The 10,155-nt window shown below is 30.4% G+C and overlaps 2 protein-coding genes across 5 annotated transcripts; one reads left to right on the plus strand and one right to left on the minus strand.

Moving 5' to 3' along the window:
* Positions 1-365: 365 nt before the first annotated feature.
* On the minus strand, positions 366-3,435 carry LOC120270856. Of its 3 annotated transcripts, none has more exons than XM_039277922.1 (5): positions 3,364-3,435; positions 1,727-1,952; positions 1,490-1,641; positions 874-966; positions 366-795 (listed from the first exon to the last, which is right to left on the minus strand). In XM_039277922.1, exons 2-5 carry the CDS (start codon positions 1,860-1,862, stop codon positions 559-561), a joined length of 618 nt encoding a protein of 205 aa, XP_039133856.1. In that variant the 5' UTR covers positions 1,863-1,952; positions 3,364-3,435; the 3' UTR covers positions 366-558. The 3 variants fall into 3 exon arrangements, with proteins under 3 accessions (XP_039133856.1, XP_039133857.1, XP_039133858.1); XM_039277923.1 differs by lacking the exon at positions 3,364-3,435 and adding an exon at positions 2,360-2,804; XM_039277924.1 differs by lacking the exon at positions 3,364-3,435 and adding an exon at positions 2,351-2,804.
* Positions 3,436-5,655: 2,220 nt separating this feature from the next.
* LOC120270952 (60S ribosomal protein L3-like) lies at positions 5,656-9,235 on the plus strand. Of its 2 annotated transcripts, XM_039278039.1 has the most exons (6): positions 5,656-5,710; positions 6,792-6,899; positions 7,616-7,726; positions 7,896-8,200; positions 8,316-8,725; positions 8,803-9,234. In XM_039278039.1, the coding sequence occupies exons 2-6, from the start codon at positions 6,815-6,817 to the stop codon at positions 9,059-9,061; spliced, it is 1,170 nt and encodes a 389-aa protein (XP_039133973.1). In that variant the 5' UTR covers positions 5,656-5,710; positions 6,792-6,814; the 3' UTR covers positions 9,062-9,234. The 2 variants fall into 2 exon arrangements, with proteins under 2 accessions (XP_039133973.1, XP_039133974.1); XM_039278040.1 differs by lacking the exon at positions 5,656-5,710 and having other exon boundaries at positions 6,810-6,899; positions 8,803-9,235.
* Positions 9,236-10,155: the final 920 nt, after the last annotated feature.

The raw sequence follows: 10,155 nt of genomic DNA on the forward strand, positions 1-10,155 counted from the left end.
AGTTAACAGAATATCTTTTAAGTTAACAAAATATTTTTCAAAAAAGAAATCATTGAGAAAATAATGGCATGATTTTAATAAAAATAAATATCTCAAATTATTTTAATAATTTGATTTGATACAATCCTCAATCCTCATCCTTATTTCATTTTTGAAACAATCATCTAAAAATAAAAATAATAGCTATCCTTTGTATTAAAATGAATAATAATTCTCGCCCCTTAGCATCTTTCTAACTTATCTATCTCTAAATCAACTTTTTTAACAATCAAATGAATCAATTGAATAAAAATTCAAACTGGAAAACTTTTACAATCAAGTTCAAAAGATGAAGAATCACTGCATAATCCTAAATTGAACTCCCAAGTAATCATCACTGAAAAATAAGGTAAAAACAATGCACAAGAACATTACATAAAGCCAAATACTAGTTTGGTAATACATCATGTCTCTTTGATTCTAATCAAACTAGATGATTTCTGAAAGAGCTGGTCTTGTTCCTATACATTGTTGAACATTCAAAACACAATACTATGTCACACAGACATAATTCGACATTCATTGAGCTTGTCGATCTTTTTCAGCAGGTTGTTTTTGTTGCTCACTCCAGACGACATTCCATGAACCATTAGTGTCTTTCGGGCCTTCGATGTATTTCATCACTCTGTCACTAGAGAGACCAGAAAGCTCTTTGCACTTAATTAGACGGTTAATCCAATACTTTTTTATAAAGAGCTGTATCCAAGAGCAAGAGTTTGCAAGTTCAGCACGTAGAAATGCAGCAACTCGGCATAACTGCAATGGGAAAAGCTCGATTGAATGAATCGATGAACTTATAAATGAAAGTAAAGGAGCATTCTAACAGGAATGTACGTCGTGGATTGCTTCCAATAGAGTGTTTAGTGATCTGCTGCTCTGATCAATAGCACCTGATGTCCGACCAAAGAAGTTTGACAAATCAGACAACTGCAATTCAGTGTGTATAGTGTCAATATTCATATCAATATCTACCAACTTAACCAAAATAACTAATCAATGATAACATGTTAAAGCAAACTAAATCAATGAACTTTTGAAAGAAAAAAACCCAACAAACTGACCAAAAAAAAGTCTCTGTGGATTAGGAGAGACAACTCTTGCTTTAAATAAGAAAAGGATTGGGAATCAAGACTTAAAACTATTTTATTACTCTTACACTCCAAACATAAAATACTACTAGCTAGAATATATAAAAACAAGTTATTTTTGAAGTTCCAACTAGCAAGACATGAGACCTATGGGGAAGCAACTACAACAACTCCCACATTTTCAGAAACAACAACATGACTAGTTCATAAAATTACCCAATAGTAGGGGGCAATTTTGGATTACTAATATAGATGTGTTAAGCTATGGTCTACAAGCAGATTCTCCATGTAATTGATGAAAATTGCTTTATTTACACCATTTAATAACTGAACATCTTATGATGAACTTGAGTTTGTCTTACCATCTCAATAAAAGGTTTCTGGCTGCCTGGTGGTAATGGCCAATTACCATTTGGAACCGTCGTGCCCATCAACCTATTATTTTGATTGTTAAAAAAGTTGTTGAAAATTCTACCATGATTCACTCCAAATCCATTATTTACAGCACCATAACCTGCACATTCATAAGAAGGATACAATCTAGTTGATCAAAAGAATAGATTTGCAAATCAAATGCAGCTAATGTCTAAAATTAATACCTCGATGATTGTTCCCATGATTTTGTTCCCATGGTCTAAGAGGTAAAGGTCTCTCAACAGTGCTTCTATTTACAGAAAAGTTCCTAGAAACAATATCTCGAGGCCTTGCTGATGGCTTTGAAAGGTGCAGGACCATCTGAGCTTGCTATTGCCCATGGCTTGAAAGGAGTAGTAGCACTAGATGAGCTTCCTGCCTTCTCCCATGGTTTTGGAGGTCGTGGCATGCCTATAAAGAATTTAAGTAATGAACAAAAATCATGCCGAAAATAAGACATTTGCATTAGTGCAGAATCACATTTCTGAAACATAACCAACATGGCATGAGTAAGTAACAAATTAATTTGAAACCTATTGAGCATTTGAAGAACTATAGTAAACCAAAAAAATGACATAGAAACAAGAATCTAATTACAGTCAAATGGAGCATGCAAGGTTAACCTCTCCAAAATGGGTTTTTTTTAAGACAAGTATAAGTGATAATAATATGCAATGACCACTATACTCAACAAAAATGACAAAGAAACAAGATTATAATTCCAGTCAAATAGAGCATGCAAGGTTAGTCTATCCAAAATGGTTTTTTTTTAGATAAGTATCAGTGATATTAATATGCAATGACCACACCGCGCATACATGTCCACAAGCGCCGTTCCAAGCGTCCGAGCGAGCGTGAACCCATCTACCAGTCTCTAAATCCCGAGCGTGCGCGCACCATCGTGATCTCATTCCGTTGTCCACGCGACGACGTTCGGATCTTTCTCGGCATTATACAAAGACCTCGCGCACTCGACGTCACCACAACAAGCGTACATGCGAATCAGAGTGGCGATCACATAAGCATCGAGCTGGCACCCGGTTTTGACAACGCGCGAGTGGATACAACGCCCTGTTGTTCGGTCAGGCATTTCAGCATACATCTTGAGCGCAAACGAGAAGGTGAAGTGTTTGTATAAAGATAGGGTGGTATAGAGATGTTGGGAGGTGGAGAAGGCTCAGAGCATGGAATTGTGGAGGTGGAGAGGGGGGTTGTGGAGGTGGACGAAGATGGAGAGGGCGTGGTGGAGGTCGCCGGAGGAGAAAGTGCATGATATATACAGTGTGGCTGCAGAACATATATATATATATATATAGATTTTATTGTTTTTAGATAAAACAAATAATTACTTTCATTAATTTTTCTCATTTATTTGGAAGTTTTGGAATTGAATTTCATAATTTTTTTTTACCAAATCAGTACACATGTGAGTGTAATTTTTAAATTTTTACTGTTTATTAGAAAATTATGTTGCCAAACCAACGAGGAAGATCAATTAAATTAAACATCTGCGTAAACTTCTCCCAAAATTTAACTTTCTAATCTAGAACATGTGAATCAAGGGAAAAAAGTCAAATTAATAACAAAAAGATTTGATTTTTCTAAGTGACTATTTACAACGCATTCAAATTATTTCTTCAATTATAGTAAAAACCTTTATTTACAACCAAATCAGTTCCAAAATTAAGAATCTAACAAATCAAGCACTAAACTTTTTATCAATCCAACTAATCAATCACACAAATACTCAAACCATGAAAAAAAAAAACAAAATTTAAAATTGAAAGGATTAAGAACAACATAAATCCAGCAACATACATACTTCTATAGTCGTAGTCGGAGGCCATTATGGATCACTACAGCACCTTTGTACACATCCAACCACGGATCACAGGAATTGAAAGCTTCCTGCGAATTTAAGAGAAAACCAGAAAATATATCTATATTTAGGTTTAGTATTTATTATTTAAATTTTAAGATTTTTGAATTTTGGATATGGTATACTATAATATTTGGAGTTGAGATTTTAAAATTTTAAATGTGATTGTATAATTTTTTTATGATTTTAAAAGTTTAGAAATTTTAAAGTTTTAATTTAAAATTTATATAAATGTGGATGAGAAATTGACATCCCGTCATTCGGAAAAATTATTTGATATTTTACTCGTGCATGTATATATATATGCTTACTTTTTTTTTTTACTACTTTGCTTATAGATCCTTATAAAATAGATAATTATTATTTTACCTAAAAATCACAATATTTACACGTGTATGTTTATGTTTTTATAATTTAAATTCATGTTAAATATTTATAAATAATGTTTCTAAAAGAAAAATTCCACGATTAATAATAACTACTTATTACTGATAACATTTATTATTTAAAAATTTAAAATATTATCATGGATAATATTAACAAATAATTAGGTTTTTTCCAATAGCCTCTTCGCCTACCTATTGAAATTATTTCTGTTGTGGTTTTGAGTTATCAAATTTAATTAAAATTTGATTTTATTAATATTTATTTTCATTTCATTTTATATAATTATAATTTATTTATTTAATGTCTATATTATTTAACTGTTAATAATTAAAATTAAATTATTTATTGATAGATGGCTTTTTTTAAATAATGTAATTTTTTTATTTAATTATAAAAATAGGCATATTTTAAATTATTTACAAGTTTAAGTAAAACAAGAAATGTAATCTTAGATCTAATTATTTTTAATGAAACAAAACCACTCTTTCCGTTTGCGGTGGATTTGCCCAAAAAAAAAAAGAGAAAATTGATCCTGTTTTCATTGTTTTATTTTTATTAAAAACATAAATAATCTTCCCGTTTTGAGTGCCATTGGCACTGAAAATGAGACTCTTCATTTTTTTTTAGGAGAAGGCCGGAAGACACTGCTATTAGTTGGGATAACTTTAATATATACTTATATATTTTAATAAGATAATTTATAATAATTTTAAATAATTCATATCTCAATAATTCACACTCTAATAATATTAATCAAAATATTAATAAATTAATTTGGATTAATTTCTTCTTTAATAATAATGAAATCATCAAGAAAATAATTAAAAATAATTCTCACTATAATAATAAGAATAATAATTTACCAATAATAATAAAAATAATTTTCAATAATTTTTACATCCATAATTATCACTCTAATGATAATTAAAATATTAATAAAATAATTTAAAATAATTCCCACTCTAATAATAATTTTAAATAATTCTTACCTCAATAATTTTTACTCTAATAATAATAATCAAAATATAAATACAATAATTTGAAATAATTTCTTCTTTAATAATAATGAAATTATCAACAAAATAATTAAAAATAATTTTCACAATAATAATAATAATAATAATATACTAATAATATTAAAAATAATTTTCAATAATTCCTATTTTCATAATTGTCACTCTAATAATAATATTCAAAATATTAATAAAATAATGTAAAATAATTCATGTTTTAATAATTAACAATAATAATTCTAATTTTAAATAATGTTTTATATTTAAATAACAATTTTTTTAAAAAAATTGGGTTAAAAAGACCGCAAATAAATTATTGAAATAATTACAAAAAATTTGGGGTTAAAGTGCAAATAACTAATAATTAAAAATAGAAATGTAATTAAAACATTTAAAGGGTTAATATGAAAAATTATATAGAAATTTTTAAAAAATAATATAAAAAAAATAAAAACCTAAAAAAGGGTGAAGAGTCTCGTATTGGCACTGAAAACTGAAAACGGGAAGATTATTTAAGTTTTCAATAAAAACAAAAAATTTTAAAAAATAAAAATAAAACAATGAAAATGGGACGAGTCTTCCCCTTTTCTGGCAAATCTACTTAAAACTGGAAGATTGATTCCGTTCTCCTTAAAAATGATTAAAACCAAATCACATTTTCCATTTGACCTAAACTCATAAATAATTTAAAATATGCTTATTTTTATAATTAAATAAAAAATGTATTATTTAAAAGAAAAAACCTGAAGTCCTAACAGCATCGAACGGACCAGATCATCATTTCCTTGAAAACCAATCTCTACCGTTCATTGTCCTATATATGCATAAATTTAGGGTTCCTAAACTCACATCGGTTTTTGCCGCTATCTTGAGTCTGAGTCTCGCCCGAGGTAATATCTTCTACATGATTGAAAATCCATTGTTTTCTAGGGATTTAAATTGTTCTATTTTTGCGTTCTTTCAAAGGAAAGCATTCAATTTTTGTGGTTTATTTTTTCGGTAATTTTTATATTGGATTTGAGTGTGATTTTGGAAAGATTGTGTTCTGAAAACATTTGTGTATTTTTATCGAAAATTGGTAAGAAAAAACCCTCCTGAAAACAGTTGTGAGCATGAAATCAAGGCTGGAGTCTCAGAAAGGCTCTTTTTTTCCACCAAGCCCCCTGATTTTTGATGTTAGTGGGGTTTTGGTTGGAGGAAATACAAGAGAGTCTGAGAATTGGTAGTCTTTTGTGGATGCCATAGGCCTTTGGTGTATTGGAGGTTCTTTTTCTTGCCTCTTTTTTTTTTATTATTATTATTATTTTTTTATTATGTAATGGCTGATCCAGTTGTTCTTTGCTTGAGATTTAGATATAAAGTTCCAATTTTTATTTGTTATTTGTTGTTTATATATATATATATATATATATAAATTCTGTTGTGTTAACTTATTCATTTTTATTTTTTGTTTTGTTGTGGATTTGATAGATTAAGTGCTTTTGAAGTTTGCAAGTTCTTTTTCTTTTGGAAGGATTTTTTTTAGTTGTACTTTCTGGCAATTGTGGAGATGATTATTTGCAAAACAGTGAAATTTAAGCGAATTTTTTCCCTCAATGTTTTTTTCCTTATCTAAATTTGAATTTTTTTATTCATATTTTCACTAAAAAAATTATTTTATTTTTTTTTACTGAAAATTCAGAATTGTATTGATTTCCTTGTTTGTTCATCTGTGTGATAGCTTTTGGGTTTTTCATGAAAAGTTGCAGATTTATCTTCTTGCAAAGTGATTGGTATTCCAATTTATATTTTCTATGCAAAACCTGGGTTATATTTTGGGGCACAGACATACCTTTGATTTTGGATATATCTCTGTTTTTTGTTTAATTATATTCACTGGTGCCGTTTGCACTCATACTTGGCGGATCATTGTAATATGTCATGCTATGGAGGTTTAGCATAAGTAGAAGAATTTAATGGTTATGTTTACAGAAGCTTGAAGATAACAGAGGAATATGTCTCATCGTAAGTTTGAGCATCCACGACATGGCTCTCTTGGGTTTCTTCCCAGGAAAAGAGCCTCTCGCCATAGAGGAAAAGGTTTCTGGTTTCTATGATATCCAACTTAGTTATTTCATGCAGTACCTTTTTATGATTGTTAATTTACCATTTGTAGTCTATTTAAGAAATTGGTTAAATGCCCTTGTTATTTCTAATGCACGTTGAACATGTTTGCATTGTTAATCCTTTGAATGGGTAGTATGACTCAGCCTTAACAATTTTTAGTAGTTTAGACTATTTCCTGACCAGATCTATGGCCTTCATTTCAATTGTGCGTTACGCTTGTAGAAGATATCTAAGAGAAAGTGGAAGGAAATGAAGAAAATCTTTCCAAAAGGCTAGTAGATGTCTTGCTTCTTCTATAGTGTGAGTTTTTAGTTTGATAGGAAGTTTAGCTTCTATTTAGTATCATCTGTAAATTCAGATGGCCCATTGTCTGTATCTTTAGATTCCTCTGGGCTGTCATGGAAAAATGGTGTAGGACATGTAACTGGGTTATTTCAGCAGAGATGTTTGTAAAAGCTGTTGTTAAATTATATGTTGTCCGGGTTTGTTCTAGTATATATTCTTATCCTATCAAAATTAGAATCCATATATAATAAGTGCTAGTTTGTATGCTATTTTTCTCACAATATCTTTGGTGCATCTCTTTGACTAGCTTTTTTCCACTGACAGTTTTGTAATTCAATGATTGTTTGTTTACTCATTTCATTACACCTCAATTTGCTTAGTGTATATGGCTTTGGTTAATGCAGTGAAAGCCTTCCCAAAGGATGACCCAAGCAAGGCTCCAAGGCTTACTGCCTTCATGGGATACAAGGCTGGAATGACTCATATTGTTAGGGAAGTTGACAAACCTGGTTCAAGTGAGTTTCCTCTTAACTTGCACTACATCATTTTGAAATTGTGACTAATATTATTTTTATAAATTTATCAGTTTAGCTTTTTCATATTAAATGGGCAAACTAGAAATTATTTAAATGAGTTTAGCGTGTCATCAATGGTCATTTAGATGTTCTCTTTCTGTTATTGTAGAACTTCATAAGAAGGAAACTTGTGAAGCAGTAACAGTTATTGAAGTTCCTCCAATGATTGTTGTTGGTGTTGTTGGCTATGTGAAAACACCTCGAGGTCTGCGATCGTTGAACACAGTCTGGGCTCAGCATCTGAGTGAGGAAGTTAAGAGAAGGTTTTATAAGAACTGGTGCAAGTCCAAGAAGGCAGCATTTTCCAAATACTCAAAGAAGTACGAAAATGAGGATGGCAAAAAGGATATTCAGGCACAGCTTGAGAAGATGAAGAAATATGCCTCCGTTGTCCGTGTTTTGGCACACACTCAGGTGCTAATATCACTGTTATTTTATTCTTTACTATTCATGAACTCATTTGCCTCTGTTGTCCGTTGTCTATTGTCCAATGTGTTCTCAAGATATTGAAAATCAATTTTGTTTTCAGATTAAAAAGATGAAAGGCTTAAAACAGAAGAAAGCACACCTGATGGAGATCCAAGTGAATGGAGGAGATATAGCCCAGAAGGTTGATTATGCTTACAGTTTTTTTGAGAAGCAAATACCTGTAGATGCTGTCTTTCAGAAAGACGAGATGATTGACGTAATAGGGGTGACCAAGGGTAAGGGTTATGAAGGTGTTGTTACCCGTTGGGGTGTGACACGTCTTCCTCGGAAGACCCATCGAGGCCTCCGTAAGGTGGCCTGCATTGGTGCATGGCATCCGGCTAGGGTTTCATTCACAGTGGCCAGGGCAGGGCAGAATGGTTACCACCACCGCACAGAGATGAACAAGAAGATTTATAAGATTGGAAAGGCAGGAGAGGAATCTCATTCTGCCGTCACTGACTTCGACCGGTATGAGATTCTCTTAATCCATATCCATATTTAGTTCGACTTATCTGTTTTGATCGATGAATTATATAATTTTGCAGAACTGAGAAGGAAGTAACACCTATGGGAGGCTTTCCACATTACGGTGTCGTGAAAGATGACTATATAATGATCAAAGGATGCTGCATGGGACCGAAAAAGCGGGTCATCACTCTGAGGCAATCACTGCTTAAGCAAACTTCCAGGGTTGCAATGGAGGAGATCAAGCTCAAGTTCGTCGATACCTCATCGAAATTCGGCCATGGGCGGTTCCAGACCACTCAGGAGAAGGCCAAGTTCTATGGAAGGCTCAAGGCATAAATAATAAGCTAAACAGCAACCAAATCCGAGTGAAACTCAAAATCAGCATTAGTATTAATTCAGAAGCTCCGGCATTGTTCCTCTGTTAAATTTTGGATATTTTTATGTTTTTGATGATGTTGAGACTTTGATTGTTTGTTTGTTTTCTATATTTTTTTCCCTAATATCTGCCATTGTTTCTTTTGTTTTGTGTGTGTGTGTGTGTGTGTTTTTTTTTGTTTTTTAAATGTTTGTCCGTTCAGTGCATTCTACTGTTGGGTACTCTCTCTCTCTCTTAATTATATTTATCCAATGTAAAAACTTTGTAAATAATGCAATGATGTTTAAACCCGGTTTAAACATATTATAATATATAAAAGTATGTAAATTACTTTTTAGTAAGTAAAAAATAAATGAAAGAAATATAATGAATTTTCATAAATAGAAGAGCTTAAAACAAGTTTTGAACTTCCAAAGGAATTATATGTTGAAAATGAGCAATTTCTTTATAAATTAAAAAAGCACACTAAAATTGAAGAGAAAAAAAAAATAATTCATCAAACCTCACAACAACCATCCTCCAATTTTAAATTCAAAAGAACATGATAATAATTTATCATAGTATTCTTATGTTTCATGGCTATTTATTATCAAACATATCTTGTCTAATTTTTATTTATTTAAATTTATGGTACTTACAATATGTTAAATTTATAAAATAAAAACACACACACACACATCTAAATTTTTTTTAAATAAAAATTGAGATATTAAAGAAAACCTATATGTATAATAATGTATTAACCATCTCATAAAATTTTGAAGGTATATCTTATATTTATTTTTAATTATTGTTCATTGATGCTAAGCCAAGAAACATCATTTTTTAAAGAAAAATTTATTTTTAATTATAATTTTTAATATGGAAAATAAATTAGTATATCAATGGTCCGAAACAACATATAAGAATTTAGTTATTAATAAAATTCAATAATTAATTATTAAATAATGTTATCAATAATAAAAATAATAAAAATAATTAATATTAATAAATCAAATTTTAGTTAATTTTTTATTCCTGAATATTCTTGGATGGAAAAATTCTCATTAATTGT

Source organism: Dioscorea cayenensis, chromosome 10 (genome assembly GCF_009730915.1).
Source record: "Dioscorea cayenensis subsp. rotundata cultivar TDr96_F1 chromosome 10, TDr96_F1_v2_PseudoChromosome.rev07_lg8_w22 25.fasta, whole genome shotgun sequence".
Classification (NCBI taxonomy): domain Eukaryota; kingdom Viridiplantae; phylum Streptophyta; class Magnoliopsida; order Dioscoreales; family Dioscoreaceae; genus Dioscorea; species Dioscorea cayenensis.

Coding starts and splice junctions, on each gene's coding strand:
- LOC120270952 (XM_039278039.1), top strand. CDS start 6,815: ATGTCTCATCGTAAGTTTGAGCATCCACGACATGGCTCTCTTGGGTTT. Junction 6,900..7,615: donor CTCTCGCCATAGAGGAAAAG/GTTTCTGGTTTC, acceptor TGGTTAATGCAG/TGAAAGCCTTCCCAAAGGAT. Junction 8,726..8,802: donor GCCGTCACTGACTTCGACCG/GTATGAGATTCT, acceptor ATAATTTTGCAG/AACTGAGAAGGAAGTAACAC.
- LOC120270856 (XM_039277922.1), bottom strand. CDS start 1,862: ATGGTCCTGCACCTTTCAAAGCCATCAGCAAGGCCTCGAGATATTGTT. Junction 1,642..1,726: donor TCATGGGAACAATCATCGAG/GTATTAATTTTA, acceptor ATGAATGTGCAG/GTTATGGTGCTGTAAATAAT. Junction 796..873: donor TATTGGAAGCAATCCACGAC/GTACATTCCTGT, acceptor TTCCCATTGCAG/TTATGCCGAGTTGCTGCATT.